General features: G+C 37.5%; 1 protein-coding gene across 1 annotated transcript in view; it reads left to right on the forward strand.

Moving 5' to 3' along the window:
• MDN1 (midasin AAA ATPase 1) overlaps positions 1 to 17,351 on the forward strand; it is a 94,138-nt gene that overhangs the window by 17,564 nt on the left and 59,223 nt on the right. The window contains exons 9-29 of the mRNA XM_053939683.1: positions 276 to 390; positions 1,916 to 2,109; positions 3,113 to 3,194; positions 3,884 to 3,979; positions 5,014 to 5,126; positions 5,663 to 5,811; positions 5,904 to 5,964; positions 6,460 to 6,671; positions 8,160 to 8,263; positions 9,252 to 9,396; positions 10,104 to 10,200; positions 11,376 to 11,489; positions 12,118 to 12,265; positions 12,431 to 12,541; positions 13,354 to 13,505; positions 13,968 to 14,146; positions 14,518 to 14,726; positions 15,788 to 15,934; positions 16,681 to 16,822; positions 16,950 to 17,084; positions 17,161 to 17,299. Coding sequence (XP_053795658.1) covers positions 276 to 390; positions 1,916 to 2,109; positions 3,113 to 3,194; positions 3,884 to 3,979; positions 5,014 to 5,126; positions 5,663 to 5,811; positions 5,904 to 5,964; positions 6,460 to 6,671; positions 8,160 to 8,263; positions 9,252 to 9,396; positions 10,104 to 10,200; positions 11,376 to 11,489; positions 12,118 to 12,265; positions 12,431 to 12,541; positions 13,354 to 13,505; positions 13,968 to 14,146; positions 14,518 to 14,726; positions 15,788 to 15,934; positions 16,681 to 16,822; positions 16,950 to 17,084; positions 17,161 to 17,299 — 2,844 coding nt within the window. The remainder of the gene's footprint in view (positions 1 to 275; positions 391 to 1,915; positions 2,110 to 3,112; positions 3,195 to 3,883; positions 3,980 to 5,013; positions 5,127 to 5,662; positions 5,812 to 5,903; positions 5,965 to 6,459; positions 6,672 to 8,159; positions 8,264 to 9,251; positions 9,397 to 10,103; positions 10,201 to 11,375; positions 11,490 to 12,117; positions 12,266 to 12,430; positions 12,542 to 13,353; positions 13,506 to 13,967; positions 14,147 to 14,517; positions 14,727 to 15,787; positions 15,935 to 16,680; positions 16,823 to 16,949; positions 17,085 to 17,160; positions 17,300 to 17,351) is intronic.

A 17,351-nucleotide genomic window follows, 5' to 3' on the forward strand; every position in this document is an offset into this window, starting at 1 on the left:
TAGACAACTGACAGTAAGTTAAGTCTTTCTGAAAGTGTCTCTATGGAGATTTTGGCATATAGGAAGAAAAACACAATGATAACAAGTAATTAGGAAAGCATGGATAGGCAAGGTGGGGTACATGACAGTACAGTGACAGTGTCATTTATGCCTCTTGCATTATGCTGTAGCAGTCATATGTAACATGTTCTTTGATGCACAGAAATGCACTGAAAATGCTGAATTCTTCAGCCACACTCAACATGCTGTGTTTCTTCCTTGTTCTTTCGATTTAGGATATTCAGCTGTGGTGGAGGTTGGTACAGGCAGCAAAGCAGCCATGCTGCTCTTCTGGACAAGTACTGGACCAAAATACATCTGGAGAACATGAGCAAAGGAGAGCTCAAGGAGGTATGGGGGTGTGTTGCTCTATTGTGGCATGTGAATAATTGTTTCATCTTAGGGTAATAAATGTTTTTCAGTAGTTAATTGAATCCTTATTTTATCTTCAAGTTCTACAGCAGACCCTTACAATTTCAGCTTTCTGCTGCCAATTTTGAAGTAAACAAGCAGTTTGCCAGGAAAATTTGAAGCGAATTGAACAAAGATTCCTGGAACTTGCCTTGACAGACACAATTGTGCTTTGTGTGGGTCTAAGATTCAAGTTACTTTGCTGCTTATTAGCCCACAGGGACTTGAAAGCAGAGAGAAATAGCAAAAAAGCAAATTGAGTTTATTCTAATTTGGCTAAGCTTTTGTTCTAAGCTTTGAGCTGAAAAATAGTTGGCCAGTTATCAGTTAAAAATAACTGCTTCTATTAACATCTTCCTTTTGTTAGCATCTCTGGGAGGTGTTTGCTTTGTGTACCTCTTCAGAAGATTAAAACAGCCCAGGGCTCATATGAAAATCAAATTCTCTGGAGATTCTTCTTGTGATACAAGGCTCAAATCAGGATCTGATTCTAAAAGAACCTTGGCTGTGGGAAAAGGTAGTGAATAGTATCTAGTAGAAGAGTTGATGAGAAAGTTCTCAATTTTCTAGAATGGAGAAGACAGTTTTTTCAGTAGAATTCATTCACTCCTTTGGTCTCGTTCAGCAGCCAGTGCAATTATAGGTGGCCTTAAATATCTGTCTGGTTTTTTTCTTTTCTTGTAATTTGTCAGCTAATTGTTAGGAATGGGGCAAGAACGACTATCAAAACCTTATGAAAAAACAAAACTTGAGTGTTAGCTGTGTCTCTTACCACCAGATTCTTTTTCTGCAACTTTGTAGCTTAAGTCACAAAAATGTATAAATGAAACACTTAAGATTCCACAGTAGTACACCCACTTCCTTGCATTGAGAAAAGGTTCATCATCTTCTTGTTAATCTTAAAAGTCTGTCTGGCAGGGTAGGACCAGTTTTCCTGGCCTGTATCTGTGAAAAGTAATTTTGAGTAGCAATATTTTGGTTAGCAAGCTTTAATGGAGAGAACCTAGCTGAAAGGAAATTAGAAAATAAAAATTATCCCCTTAACATGCCTTTGTCTGCACACTGAATAGACAATTTGAATGCTCAAATGAATTCAGTCATAAAAAAAAAAGGTGGGAGGTAAGGACTTCTCTTAGCAGTTGTGAAGTTGTAAACTGGTCATGGTCTGGGTTCAGATAGGATTGAATGTACTTTTTGTTCTTCCTGTTGGTATTTGTGCAAATGTATTAAATGAATTGGAGTTGAGTTGAGCTGGAAAAGTTCGGTTTTGGCATCAAAATCAGTATCATAGTAGTCATAATTTCTATTTTCTTCAGGTAAGAGATTGCAAGAGAGCAGTTTTATGTAGCTTGCTAGCTAACATATCTATTAAAGCATCTCCCAGTAAAATCTGGGGTGCTGTTGGTTTCTTTCCAGCGTGGATGTGTTTTTTGTTTCACTTTTTTTTTCTTGTTTCTGGTTTCAGGTCCTCCAAAGGAGATACCCCAACCTTGCTCTTGTGACAGATCACTTGCTAGACATTTTCATTGACCTTGCTGGAGACAAGTATCAGACACCAGAAAACAGTGCTGCTGGCTCCAGTCACGTGCCAGAAGCAGCATCAGAATCAAGATCTGAACATAAGAAACCAAATCTGGAAGGACGAGAACTATCTCTGAGGTTGTCTTTTCTTACATGTTTACTGGAAGTCAGCTAGCTACAGAGATAGAAGGGTTTATTTTTGTTATTTTTCTTATTTTTTAGAAATAATGCTGAAAGTTTGAATAATTAAACATGAATTTTGTAAAAACTGGGAAATACATTTTTTGTTTTAAAATAATGATTAATATATAATTTAAAGGAACTCATTCTGAATTATTTAAACTTCTTATTTGCTATACTTACTTTTTGGGAGGCATGGGGAACGTGTGGGTTTTGTCATATACCGTGCTTTGCGTCAGGCCATATGAGTTTATTCTTAAATTATTGTTAACACAATATATCAGTACTAGTTAAGAACTGGAAGGTGCTGTATAATGTTCTCTCAGTAGCTAGAAGATAGCATTTTCAGTAACTGAGTAATTATCTAGATTGTTTCATGCTGAACACTCTCAGCATTATAACTTAAGGTTACTTAAAGTAACTGTATCTGTAATGTCCTATTAATTTCAGAAATTCTGTGATGAAATGTAGTTTGATGCTGAATTATTTCTTCCTTTCCTACCAAATGTCAGTTCTACTCACCTGGAATTTCTGTAACCAGTAGTGCTTTGTGAATTAGTTAGTAAATACTAGGTGTGGGTAGTACCTGATATTTTTGTGGAGCATAAGAACGTCTGTTTTTTCTAAAACAAAATTTCCTTTTCTTGGAAGATATTGTGGATAAGGAATCTGTATCTTGAAAAATGGGAGGTTTATATCTTTCTGGATTCCTTAATACCTTTGAGTTTTACAGTTACCTTATGAATTGATGGGAGTGTGTATTATTTGTTTATAAGCAATGTTGGTCTGTGCTCAGCTACACCTCAGAATTATCATCCTTTGTGTCTTCCCATGTACAGCTTGGCACAACAACTGCACGTTCAAGTGCCACAAGATGATATCGTGACTTAAGTTGAACATGAAAGAAGATGCTGTGAATTTTGGCATGTTTGTACCAAATCTTTTTGGTTTTTCCTTTTAGAGACCTATTGAATTGGTGCAGCAGGATTGCTTACAACTTTGACAGTAATTCTTCAACCACAGCAGTGAATATTTTTCAGGAGGTGCGGTAAGACTTGATCCAGAAATGGATCCAATTGGTCTCAAATTCTAGCGATGTCTCACTAAATGCTCTCTTTGGGAATGTGAGATGGGAATTTGTTTGGTTTTGTTTTGAAGCAATTGGACTGTAGTTGGAATGTTTGTGATCTCTGATCAGAAGCTTTTGTTGCTACTAGGAAAGTTGTTTGCAGTAAGGTGCTAAAAGAATTTCCTGCTGTCGTACAAACCGCATGGTGCAAAATAATTGTAACTGATATAGGCTGGGATTGTATGTGGCTGAGACCTTTCTTTTTCTTGTAATATGGGGCTACTTTTCTACTTACCTATCCATCAGTTTACTGTATAGGTTGAGGATTTATTAGGTGTGCATCCGTCAGAGGCAGTTTTGAGATGTGAGATCTTATAATGTTACTTCCATCTCAATTTTGGTCCATTCGTCTAAAAACAGCTTTTGTGGCTGGGCATTGAAAAGTTTTTATTTTTGGTACAAACCAAATGTAGTGACATTGCAGAGTTTAGAAGCTCTTATTGCATCTTCTTGAACTCTATTGTTTGACTCAATCAGAGGACAGTGAAATAGTTTTATTTACAATGATTGAATTGGTTTTGGGGTCCTTTAGATTAAGATGGTGCTTTTTCAGATAAAATCATACAAAACTAGTTTTCAAGAAATTGGTTTTCCCCTTGACAGGCATTGGACTGTTTCACAGCCATGTTGTCCAACCAAGGGAGCAAACAGAAAATGGCAAAAGTTATTGGAAGTTACCTAAATATTTCAAAAAAAAAGGTATGGTGAGCTACAATTAACATGATCTTTATTGGTAGTATAATATAGCATGCAATTTTTCTATGATTAATTGAAATACGTTTCACTATTTTTTATTTAAAATTATGCTCACCTCTCTGTCCCAAACAGGTTTTTTTGGGTTTCTTTTTTTTTTTTTTTTTTTTTTTTTTTTTTTTTTTCTTTTTCTTTCTGTTCCATCCCAGGTTCTGTTTTTCCTCCTATTTTATATTCAGCTGCATTTCATTTTTCTCTGAAAGTTCCAGGCAACCTGTTTTAGAGCAAATGGCCTCATGATGCAAAAGAAGGATTTCACAGCTGGAGCAGCACAGCTGCCTAAGCACATGATACCACTAGATGCACAGAGTAGCAAAGAATGTGTTTTTTCTTAGGTGGTTTACAGTGAGTGTTAATCGCTTGAACAGAGAAATCAGAGAGAAACATGATCTTTGCTGCTACTTGTTCTGTACTCACTGTTTACAAGGTCAGCTGCCTCTCTGGAGCTCTATAAATTACAGAATTAAACTAAATCACCTCTTTTCAACTATTTCTGACTTTAGAAGTATGCAAAGCAAATTCCTTCTATTGTTACTTTAAGTTGACAGATGGATCCCTGAAACTTCTGTGGGTTTTTCTCTTTGTCCTTCTTTACATTATTTCACTACAGGAATGTGTTATTCCCTGCAAGTGGCAAAATATCCTTGTTCACACAGAGGGATTTTTCAAGGGAGGTTGTTTGTTTATTGTTAAAATAACTGTTCAAATTTCTGTAGTTGAGCTACCATGAAAGTAGATGAAGTAGAAATACAGTGGCAAAGACTATTACTAAGTTATTAAGTTGAAAGTTGTTTGTACAGATAAAAACACTTCTGAGGTCCTTCACTATTTTAGGTGATGATTATGTAAAACCTCCAAAATACAGAATTTTACCATTAAAAATTAACTTGCTGCAAAATCAGACTGGTAGCATGGCCTGGGTGTTCTTTACTGTGATGTAAGCAACATTAGCATTGGAAATGCTGGTGCTTTTTTCACAGGTGGAGTTCTTCTGTGAACTCTATAAACCGGAAATTTCAATACGGGAGCAAGCAGTCTCTGTTGGAAGAGTCACCCTTGTGAAGAAGCAGAGCCAGGCTCTCACTGTACAAAGGTAGATTATCCTGTAGTTTCCACGTGAATTGAAATATTTTGTGGTGGAATAGAATGGACTGCAGGTCACAGGGGTTAAGGAAAATGCAAGTTGGTTATTCTCATTCTAATGAAAGGAATGTGAGAGCTCTTTCCCTTGCAATCTAAGTTTTACCTTGTGTATTTTTAAGAGCGTCTGCATCATGCTTCTGGCAGCCAAAGCATGGAGATTTTCAGCTTCTTTGAACTAGAGTGTCTTCAAAAGAGTGTGGATCCACAGCTGTTATAAAAAGATTTCAATGGCTCTACCTTGATAGAGGGAGATTTTTGTATGTGTTGGTAACTTCATTGGCCAGGAAGCTATGTGGAAACCCTGAATTTTTAGGTTACATCTTGAGAAAAATTAGTATCTTAGGAGGGTATCTTAGAACTATTTCTTTTCAGACCTATATTAAAAAAAATCCTAAATCAAACCACTCCATTAAAAAAATAATAAAGGTAAAATTGAAATGAGCTCCTTGATAAATCTTAGTTTGAGTACTTGCTTTATTTTTCCAGGGTAAAACATACCTTTGCTGCCACACGGCCATCTGCAGTACTGACTGAACAGCTTGCAGTGTGTGTTGTCAAAGGAGAGCCTGTGCTCTTGGTTGGTGAAACAGGAACTGGCAAAACCTCAGCGGTCCAGTACCTAGCTCATATTACAGGTAAGTAATGTGTGAAAATTGTAACTTACATAGTGACAAACAACAAATGAACAAACCCACAAGCTGATGGTGCTTTTTATCTCTGTTTCAAGGACACCGTTTGAGGGTTGTCAACATGAACCAACAAAGTGACACGGCTGATCTCTTAGGGGGGTGAGTCACTGACCTCTGTTTTGTCTGTTCTGCAGAACAGATGGGCAGTATCTGTTACAAAGTAGGATAAATGTCTTAATAAACATGCTTACATGCAGAAACCTTCTTGTCCTTGCTGAAGAGCAGAGCAGTTTCACTGAATTGTGTGCAGAGCTGTGTGTGATGAAGTAATTCAAAAACACAGCCCAATGTCCAGCTCAAAGTGGCTGAGCTGTTCAATAAATCTGATGTAATATTCACTGGACTGATTGTTTGCTAGTGTTACTAATATTTTGTGTATCAAAGTGTTCCTGTCTTTACAAAATCACCTCATGAGGTGCATTTAAATATGTGCAATTCGATTTAGTTCATTAGTTTAGTAAAAAACTTCAGAAACAAGGGTTCATCCATGCAGCTTATTGTTTTTTCAAGTAACTGGTTTTGGACTTGTTTTCTTTTTTAAGTTCACGGGAGATTCTGTCTCACATAAGTAATTACTCTTTTGCTTCTCTTCAGTTACAAGCCTGTGGATAACAAGCTGATCTGGCTCCCTCTGCGAGAGTGTTTTGAAGAACTCTTCTCTCAGACATTCTCTAGGAAGAAAAATCAAACATTCTTGGGACACATTCAGACTTGCTACAGACAAAAACGTTGGCATGATCTGCTAAAACTAATGCAACATATTCATAAATCTGCTATTAATAAAGAAGTAAAAGAAAATGCATCTGGTAAGACTTCAGATGGATCAAACAGTTTGATGGTAAAACTAAAAAAACTAAAACCAGTTTTAGTTTAGTGCTAAACCATGCAGAGGGTAGGTTAATACTGGTGAATTTTATTCTTTTAATTTGGGTTTGTTTGAAGTTTAGGGTTTTTTTCCTCCCCCTATATTACATCTTTTTTTCTGGTTTTGAGAAATGCAATGTCAACATTGCAAAAAGACATTCAGAACTTTCAGGGTTTTGTTTTGTTTTGTTTTTTTTTTTCTAACTCATCTCTGCTGTTAGCTATGTCTGAGAGTGTGGAGATTGGTGGAGATTGGTGCCCTGTGGTACCCTTGACATCTGGTCTCCACTCAGTAATTGTTTGCTGCGCTGGTGAGCAGTCCTGCTTGTTTGTGTGTCAATCTCCTATGTGAATGCATTCTTACTTTCAGCCCTGGAACCTGCTTATGTCTCACAAACATGTCCTTTTTAAAAAACAAAGCAAAACAACAATAACGGAACCAAACCCAAAGTAAGAACTGTTTTAGGGTAGGAATTATTTTTAAGATCTTGCTTTTGCCTTGGTTTCTCTGTTAGTGATGCTGACTTGCCTAGTGCTTTATTTTGTTCCAGTGTGGTTTTGTCTCCAAATAAGTTTTTCTTGTTTTATACATCACAACCCATTTTGGGGCTGAGGCGATGTTGATACTTTGCCCTGCATGGAGTTTTTTCTTGTTCTAGACCAGCAGAAAAAGTGAAGTTGTAGCTTTCATTCAGTTCGGGCTAAATAAAAGGAATTATGAGCTTTATCTCCACTCTTCTTTTAACTGGTTCTTATGAATATGCAGATACTAAAACAAATGGCCACAAATGTAAAAAAAAAAAAAAAAAAAAGAAGAAGAAGAAAAAAAGAGAGTTTAAAGAGTTCTTGCACTTACTGCAAGAAATGACAATCCTAAAATAAAGACAAGCTGAAATCTGTAACTTGCAAAGTTTCTTAAGGAATTTTGATGTTGTGTGTGATTTTAACAAATAACTGAAATCAGTGCTATAGTAAATATTGTTGTATCTGATAAGCAATAGTCTGTTAATTATTGATACAGAAGTGTTCATTGTTAATTTGTTCTGTCATAAGGGTTAGAAATTTGGATTTATTTTTTTGACATGCCTCTTTCTGTCTCTGGAAATTAGACAGTAACAGTCATGCTGGAACAAAGTGCAATATAAGTATTCGTTCCTCATCTGGGAATGAATAGCAAATTATCTGAGCACTATTGACATATGGGTACAGTTAAATTTAAAAACCAAAAAAACCACACATGCACAAAACCCAAACAAAGTTAAATTCTTTTTTTAATTTGTGGTGTGTCATCTGAAGGACTTGAATTTTTTTGTTGCTCAAGCTTACTTTTGTATCTCTCTGCTTGAAACAACTTGATTAAAAAAACTGTTGTCAAACATTTTTTGTGCTATTGTTCTGATGGTACAAACTTAAATTTGTTTTTCTTGCAGGCTTACCACTGAAGGAAAAGTGGGAGGCATTTGGTCTTAAACTGAATCATGCTCATCAACAGATGAAAATGACAGAAAATGCCCTTCTCTTTGCATTTGTTGAGGTATTTAGATATTTGCATTTTGATGCTGGGAGGAATAAGGAGAAGTATTTAAAAGACTTTGCAATCAGTATTATATAAGTAGCTTCCTGGCAAGAACCTTGCTGTGAAGTAAAACGTGTGCCATGATAACTCTGTGAAATCAAGTGTGCAGATTCAAGGAAGCAGTGGTGAGATGGGCAGTGGGAGACTGGTTTGTGGTGGCACATTAATTCAGTGCTGTGTAACAGGAATTAGGGCTGCTATGATGAGAATATCTGTATGTCATACCTTCTTTTCAACTGCAGGAGATTAGAAAAAACTTCTTGATCAGTCTCCAGTAGGTCTTGCTTCTGTCTAGGGATTCTTGTGATGGATTTAATATTAAGAATCTGTGCTGTTTATCTAGAAGTGATTTTTCTAAATGTTTCAAACCCACAATATGTTTTAATGACATTAAGTGAGATTAGGAGAAACCATGATGTTTATTTATGCTTGTTTACTGTCACCCTGATAATCTGAATATATTTTCTCAAATTTCATGTAAAGTGTGTGAGATGTTGACCAGTCCTCTATAAAGAAATGTATTTTTGAGTAGTTGGAGAATGTCTGACTTAATGTAGCGTTAATTAATAGGGTACAGATTCCTTAGGAGCATAATGCTGCTTGTGTTTTTGGATTTCTTCAGATTAACTTTGTTCACATGTGGTGTTAGTGATGCATATGCACCACAGTGGTAGATTGCACAAATAAGTGATCTTAAATCTGTTGTATTTGAGCCAATCTAACTGGCTACTGATACAATGGTATGATAACTGTCTGACTTCTGTGTCTGGCAAAGTGATTGCTGTTATTGAGAGAGATCAGTAAAACTGCTACTGCTGTAAAAGGTCTGGAGTTGCCATTTGTCTAATCAAGCTGTAGATTGCACACCAAGTAATTCCAGTATCTGAATTCTTCAGTTGGCACTTCATTCCTGGCAACATGATTAACAAATAGATCTTGCTTTTAGGGTACTCTGGCACAAGCAGTAAAAAAAGGAGAGTGGGTTTTATTGGATGAGATTAACTTGGCTGCAGCAGAGACTTTGGAGTGCCTGAGTGGTTTATTGGAAGGATCATCTGGATCACTGGTGTTACTAGACAGAGGAGACACAGGTACTATTTCTGTGCTTGCTTATGCTGTATTTTTATTTTTTTATTTCAGGGCTTGCTTATGCTGTATTTTTATTTTTTTATTTCAGGTGTTCAGCTGAGTTCCCTATCCTATGAAGCTTAAAATAAATTGAGATAATTTACCATTAAAATGAATGTGTGCACAAGAGAGCAATGTGCTCTTAGTAGATTTCGTACTTCTTTGCAAGATGTCCAAAACACTGGTGTGTTCTCAACAGCACTGTAGGGGCTGCTGTGTAGAAAGTTAACTCCTTTTACAGATGTAAAGATAAAAAAAAAATGCAGTTCCTGAATGCTACTCTCGAGAGCTACAGAGAGAGGCAAATGTTCTGTGAGCATCCCAGGCTGGATTTTCTTCCTGGCTGAGGGAAGCACAGGCTATTATTCCAAAAGAGACAAAAGGAGTTCCAAGTTTAGGGCTCATAATTTTTGAAATGTTTTGTGTTGTTACAACATCTTGCTACACACAAAAATGTCAGGGTTTCACTTGCCTGTGGCTGTTGTGAAGATGCAGGTACTTCTGATAAAATCACATAGGACTATTCTCTGAAAATTTTTGATGCTGGCATTTTTAAGGAAGAGTAGGAGTGCAGCAATAGAAAGTTGCCTTAGATCAAATACACCATAGTTAACATACAAATATCCTGTGTTAATCATGAACTTTGTCTTTTATTTCTGTTTTGCTTTAGAGCCTCTTGTCCGCCACCCTGATTTTCGCTTGTTTGCGTGCATGAATCCAGCTACAGATGTCGGAAAGAGAAATCTTCCTCTAGGAATAAGAAACAGGTAGGAAATAATGATTCTGGGACAAAATAGTCACTGTCTTTTTCAGAGTTTCGTTAGTTTCAGGAGTTGACCAGTGAAGAATGCTTTATCTGAGGCCTGAGGATGCAAGTATGAACTCACATTTACTACCTGTGAGAGATGTATAGTGAGGGTTTTTCATGAAGTAGAGTCAGCAAAATACTTTGGTGAAGTAACTGAGCCATGAGCAAATGGTCTAGCAGTAGTGTAGAGTGTTGTCAGTGGGAGCAGGAAATGATTATTTTTCACATTTAAGCTGTCAGCACCTGGGACTGCTACTGCAGCAGTTTATGTTCCTGATGGGAGTAATAAAGACAGGTAAGTGCTTAGTGTCTGCTTAGCAGCCTTTCTCTTAACTCAGAAGTGTTGATGGTCCCTGCAAAAAGCTGCATATCCAGTCTTGTTCACTCAAAAGGAAGGTGGTTTGCATGGTGGCACAGATGTGTGATACTCAAAATATTTGATGTGTGCTCTCAAAGCATATAAGCTGTGGCAAGGCAATTGGAATTGTGGCAAATCCATTCTTCAGTACCATCTACCTGTTTCTGTATGTACATGTCTCCTGCTTGATGCAATTTCCCTCATGAGTGCCAAAAGTTGCATGTATAGTCTCTTCCCAGATTCATAAACACTGGGCAAGATGCACCAGCTATGTGTAACTAGTCATTTGTAGTTATTAGTGGCAAAGGAAGGGTTTATTACTATTGGCTCTCTTGCAGAATAGTGAAAGGAAAGAAAATGGGTGTAATACAGAAAAAAAAGATTTCAGCATCGGCATAACTTGCTACATTTAAACGAACTTATATTTCTATTTGTCAAAAATAGCTACTGCTGTGTCAGTACTTTGTTCAGGCTGTAACACCTGAGTATCTATTGCAAATTGTTTAAAATCGTAATTTAAGCCACATTGTTCACTTTCAGTCGAAGATGTTAAACTAATTCAGATAAATTACTTGAAAGTATTAGTAATACCATATTTTTCAACTGCTCTGATTCTTGAGTCTGTAGGTTTGACAGTCTATAGGTCTGTAGCTTTAACAATCAGTATTCTTTTACTTAAAAATTTAACATGTTATATGCCATGAGATTTATGTACAACATGATTTTTCAATGTGCTCAGGTGTCTTAAGTGTTACAGATTGATTTGATTCTTGCAGGTTTACTGAACTTTATGTAGAAGAATTGAGAAATGAAGTAGACTTGCAAATTCTTATAATGGATTATCTGAGAAGCTTGAATGTGAACAAAAATACAGTACAAGGAATTGTGAAGTAAGTTGACTGTAATCTTTTTAAATTCTTGATGAAATAAGTCGCAAAATGTAAATATGTGACAATAGTCTGTGGTTAGACTGCTTTGGGAAACACCATAATGCTCCCCATGCAGCAGTTGGCATAGCTTTAGGAAACAGAAGAGTATAGACATCCATCTTCTTAATTCTGCAGGTTTCTGTATTTGTGGGAAGGAGATTTTTATTTTTTTTAAGTTCAGAATTGTTTTCTTGATGACACCAGTTAAATAGCATTGTTGTTTCAGTCCTCTTTCACATCTGAGAGACTACAATGGTTTGCTTCTGTAGATAATTCTGAAGAAAGTCTTGTGTGTTTATCTAGTTACCTTTCTTTCCCCTAGTGTAAGGTGAGCTATCTCCTGTTTAGAATAGTTGAAGTTTATAGTCACTCTCTGTATATCGAGCTCTGTCAAAAATATGGCTCTAAAAATACTCTGTTGCTGTGCTTCACTGACTGTACAGATGGCAGAGCTTGGCATGGCTTTCATAACCTGGAGCTTTTAAGAAAAGTAACAGTTGGGGATAAACTGAAGTGTTCATACTTGGGGTTTCATTCCTTGGAGCAATGGTCTGATCAGTAACAGCTCTATGTAACTTCATTTTTGCAGCTTTTATTTGTCTGTGAGAAAGGAAGCAGAAACAAAGTTGGTGGATGGAACTGGCCACAGACCTCACTACAGTCTCCGTACCCTGTGCAGGGCGTTGAGATTTGCAGCCTCTAATCCATGTGGCAGCATAGCACGCTCCCTGTATGAGGTGATTACCTGTGCTGGCATTTCTTTCAGTGTGTGTACACTGCAGAGGTTGTTTGGGTAAAGGATAATCTTCTCTAAGTTCAGTATTGAACAGAAATGGTTCTTTAATCTGTATGTTTTTTCCTTATTTTTCATGTTTATCACTGAAAATAATTCTTTCTCTTAGGGCTTCTGTTTGAGTTTCCTGACACAGCTTGACAGAGGTTCTCACCCAGTGGTTCAAAAGCTAATATGCCAGCATATAGTCTCTGGCAACATCAAAAACCTTCTCAAGCAGGTAGGTAACTAAGATTATGAAGACCTGTCTAGTTTTTAAAGTAGAATTTATTTTGAGTTGTCTTCTCTCCTTTTTTTACTCTACATTTTGTTCTTGCAGTTCTGTTTTTCATTTTACAAAGTTAAGAACTGGAAAAAATTAATACCATTCTTTTGTAGTTTTTTTTACTTTGCTTGAATATGTTAGCTGATTGATTTGTTAATTTGAAAAAATATGGAAGCCTGAACAACTAAAGCACTGTGGAGTGTGGGCAGCTTAATGCAGTGGTTCCAACTGTAAAGCTTTCACAGACTTTGGAGGAGCTTTCTCAGGCTTTATTTTTTTAGACTCTGAATACAGAACATATGGATATGAAGAAGCATCTGTGCTTTGTCTCTTATGGGAAAGGAAGAATGTCACTAGTGCTGGGAACCCAGCATGAGTTTGCATGGGGGATGGGGAAGCCAGTTAAAGAAATGGGTATTTTTTTCAAAATAAGCCCTTTCATACTGGAAAGTGTTCATAAATAAATAAAAAAGATTAAAGCAAAGTTCCTTGTAAATGCCCTTCAAAATCCAGTGCTAAGACTCTTGAGACATTTTTATCTTCATGCAACTGGCAAAGATTCCTGCTTCATGACCCTGAAATAATCTGGTAATGTTTTTCCTGTAATTTGCATTCTGTGACAAGGGGACAGTGTTTACTGCAGGAGTGCTCAGGGATTAATTTAAAATTACTTCAGAGAATATGTAACAGTGGTGTAACAGTAGTTGTTTTCATTAGCAAATTGAAACTTGTCTGTATAATCTGTTATTTCTGTCATGTCTCCTTAGCAAATACCAAAACCTCAAGGAGGGAGTTTTATACTTATAGAAGGGTACTGGATTTCAGCTGGAGACAAAGAACCTACAGTAGATGAGAGTTATGTGCTCACCCCTTCAGTTAAGCTTAATCTGAAAGACATTGTCAGGGTTGTGTCTGCAGGGTAAGTGTTTCAACTTTTTAGTTAAAAAAAAAATAAGTTAAATATGTTTGTTTAGGCCTTGAATTGTTGGTGTCCTTCTAATCTTTATTGTTTGGATGAATAATGTCTATTTTCCTTCTACTTTACAGTTAACTTTTCATTATAGAGTGACTTGAAATTTATACATGTGTTTCTTGTTTCCTTAAACCATCTTACTGCCATATGTAGTTTTATTTAAATGCTGATCCAGAAATTTAGGTTAGAATAACCTGTTTATTTTGCACTGCCATGAAAAGCTTCATGGGTAGCTGTTGTCACTTGGGAGTAAAGTTATTTGCATTTCCCTGTTAGTGTGTGATCTTGGATACCCCAAATGAGTTAAGTGATGGTGTTTTGATAGTGTGATTTAACAATGTTGACATCTTGTGTGTGAGAAAGTCGTGGCTCATGCTTCTAACCCACTATTTTGGTCATGGCTTTTAGGACTCATCCAGTACTGATTCAAGGAGAGACCTCTGTTGGTAAAACCAGTTTAATTCGCTGGTTGGCCGCTGCTACTGGCAATCATTGTGTAAGGATTAACAACCATGAGCATACTGATATCCAAGAATATATTGGCTGTTACACATCAGATGCCTCTGGAAAGTTGGTATTTAAAGAAGGTAAGTTATCATGTTCTATATACTCCAAATTCTTGTCTCATTTCAGTGGCTAGATTTTTTTTTCCTTTTCTGATTAACTTGTCTGGTTTGTTACAATGGAGAGATGACCTGTCATAAAGTTAGTAGTTGCACTTTAATGATAATCACTTGTGTGAATTTCAATGAATTCTGAAAAGTTCATATCTGTCTCATCATGTTCGTCCCATGGGACCTAAAGATGATAAGCCAACAATTTAAACAATACTGTTGCTTCATTTTCTGGAGCAGTGCTCATCCTGAATGAAATGGGTTGCTGAAAGTATCTGAGTGCATGCTTCTGTTAGATTTGCGTTATAAGATTTTTAACTAGGAATTTTTCTGTTCACCCCAAGGCATTCTCATAGATGCAATGAGAAAGGGCTACTGGATCGTTCTAGATGAATTGAATTTGGCTCCCACTGATGTTCTGGAGGCTCTCAACCGCTTGTTGGATGATAACAGAGAGCTGTTCATTACTGAGACTCAGGAGGTTGTCAAAGCTCACCCTCGCTTCATGCTGTTTGCCACACAGAACCCTCCAGGTCTCTATGGTGGCAGAAAGGTCTGTATGCTCTATTCCTTTTGGGTAGCTAAGACTTTAGGGAGTTAATCTCTCTCATACATACAGTGTGATGTGAAAATGTTTTGATGTGTAGCATCATGAATCTCTCAAGAAGGGAGAGAGTTGAGGTGGCTGTGGACTGTCAGTACAGCTGGGCTCTATTTAGGTGAGTTCCTTGTTTCATGGATACAGAATTTCTAATTAATTTTAGGCAGTTGAGATTTAAGTGATTTAGTGAACCCGAGTTCATGTATATTATACCTGAATCAGCATTTCTTGTCCAAGAGCACTGGAAAAAAGATTCTGCTTAGGCTGTCGAAGTCCATTTTGTACTGGTTTTTGACTGGAATAGGTACTTTTCTTCATAATGACTGGTATGGTGCTGTGCTTTGGATTTGTGATGAAAACAGTGTTGATAGCACAGGGATGTCTTAATTATTGCTGGGCAAAGCTTGCACAGATTCAAGCAATGCCCCACTTCTCACACTGCCCCACCTACTTGTGGAGTAGGTAGGGGGTGCATGGGAAGCTGTGAGGGGACACAGCTGACCCCAAAGGGATGTTCCATGTCATATGATATTGTGCTCATCAGTCAAAACTGGGGGGGAGAAGGAGGAAGAGGGGGAGTTCAGTGTTTGTTTCCCTAAGTAACTCTGGTGTGTGATGAAGCCCTTACTTCCTGGAGATGGCTGAATGGCTGCCTATTGATGTGATGAATGAATTGCTAATTTTGCTTTGCTTGCACATGCACCTTTTGCTTTGCCTATGAAACTGTCTCAGCCTAAAAGTTTTATCACTTTTACCCTTCCAATACTCCCATTGTAGGGAGAGTGAGCTGGTGGCTTTGTAATGCTTAGCTGCCTATGCCCTTAAAACACTCAGTCCATTTTAAAGCTTTTGTCCTCATCCAGATTGTCTCTTATGCTTTGTTTCAATGTTGATGTGTATGTGTTAATTTGTATGCTATGACACTATCCTAATTTCCTTTGGATGTGTAGGGGAAGGTCTATGAGCAATATCAAAGGAAAAAGTTCAAACAGTGGTGTGGTCTCATATTTTAGGTTTTGTCCAGAGCCTTCAGAAATCGTTTTGTGGAGCTGCATTTTGATGAACTGCCAAGTGCTGAACTGGAAACCATCCTGCACAAGCGATGCAGTTTGCCACCTTCTTACTGCAGCAAGCTTGTCAAAGTCATGTTAGACCTGCAAGTATGAGAGTCTTTTTTCTTTTAGTATAAGAAATGCAAAGGTACTTCAAAATAACATGCACAAAGTAATAGCAATTCCCTTGGGGGGGAGGTATTGTTGGCTGAAGGATATTTAAAATCCTAAACCATTGAGACAACCCACCAAGGTACTGATTTTCAGTAGTTAAGACTAAGACTAGGGAAGGTGATGTCAGATTTGAGAGAAAGCTAGGAGCCAAAAAAAAAACCTCCAAAAACCCAAAAAACAAACCAAAAAACTAGACACCTTGGGATTTAATGTGGCTCCTTGCTGTGGAGCCAAAGCACAGGATTGGATTTGTAGAGGTCTTTGGGTCATGTGAAATTTGGTATTAGTTTTAAGCAGCAATTTTGGATATGTTTGGATACTCCCATATTCAACAGACATTTGACACTTAGTATGTAAAACTACCTTGTATTTAAAAGCAATTACTGCAGCACAAACTGGATTTTGTTTTATTCCAGGTACCTATTTTATTCTTAGGGGTTTTTTTTAATTATTATTATCTAAATTATTTCATTCCTGGTGCTTATCAAATACCTGCCTAAAAGGAGTTAATATTTAGACGTTGTGATTCTACTGGACTTTTTTTTTGTAGTTGTTCATAAAATTTTGTTTTTGCAATGTTTGCAATTGTTGCAATGTCACTGCAGAGAGGGGTGATTAGCTTTGCTTGAAGTATTTGGACAGGTTGATGAAGAAGTAGCTCACTTTGGTTCTTGTGGCAGTCTTACCGCAGAGGTTCGACGGTGTTTGCTGGGAAGCACGGATTCATTACCCTGCGGGATCTGTTCCGCTGGGCTGAAAGGTACAGGCTGGCAGAGCAGCTGCAGAAGGATTATGACTGGCTTCAGCACTTAGCAAATGATGGTGAGCTCTGCTGCCCCAGCTTTTTTGAGTGTCTGTAGAATTGCTTTCCAGCCCCATTTCTTAAGTGTGAATTTTTGTTGCTGATTACCCAGGTAGTAATTGCTTTCTCTCTTTCTCTGTTTTGTAGGTTTTATGCTTCTGGCAGGCAGAGTCAGGAAACAGGAGGAGGTGGATGTTATTCAAAATGTCATTGAAAAACACTTCAAGAAAAAAATACATCCTGAGTCTCTCTTCTCAGGGGAAAGTGTCAAAAAGCTACTGGGTGAGTTTCCTAGAGGGGTCTCACTGGTAGATCTCTAGATGTGACTGAAGCTGATGGATTGCTTTGTGTTGTGCAGCTAAGTCTTCCACGTGGATGTCGGTGATGGACAGAGATTTTAGCCATGTTGTCTGGACTCAAGGGATGAGGAGACTTGCCACGTTGGTGGGACGAGCCCTGGAGTTTGGTGAACCAGTACTGCTGGTGGGAGACACTGGGTAATCTTTTTATGATGTTTTTGGTAGTGCTGCGCCAGCTGCTGAGCTGGAG

The sequence above is a fragment of the Vidua chalybeata genome, chromosome 3, assembly GCF_026979565.1.
Source record: "Vidua chalybeata isolate OUT-0048 chromosome 3, bVidCha1 merged haplotype, whole genome shotgun sequence".
NCBI classification, from domain to species: Eukaryota; Metazoa; Chordata; class Aves; order Passeriformes; family Viduidae; genus Vidua; species Vidua chalybeata.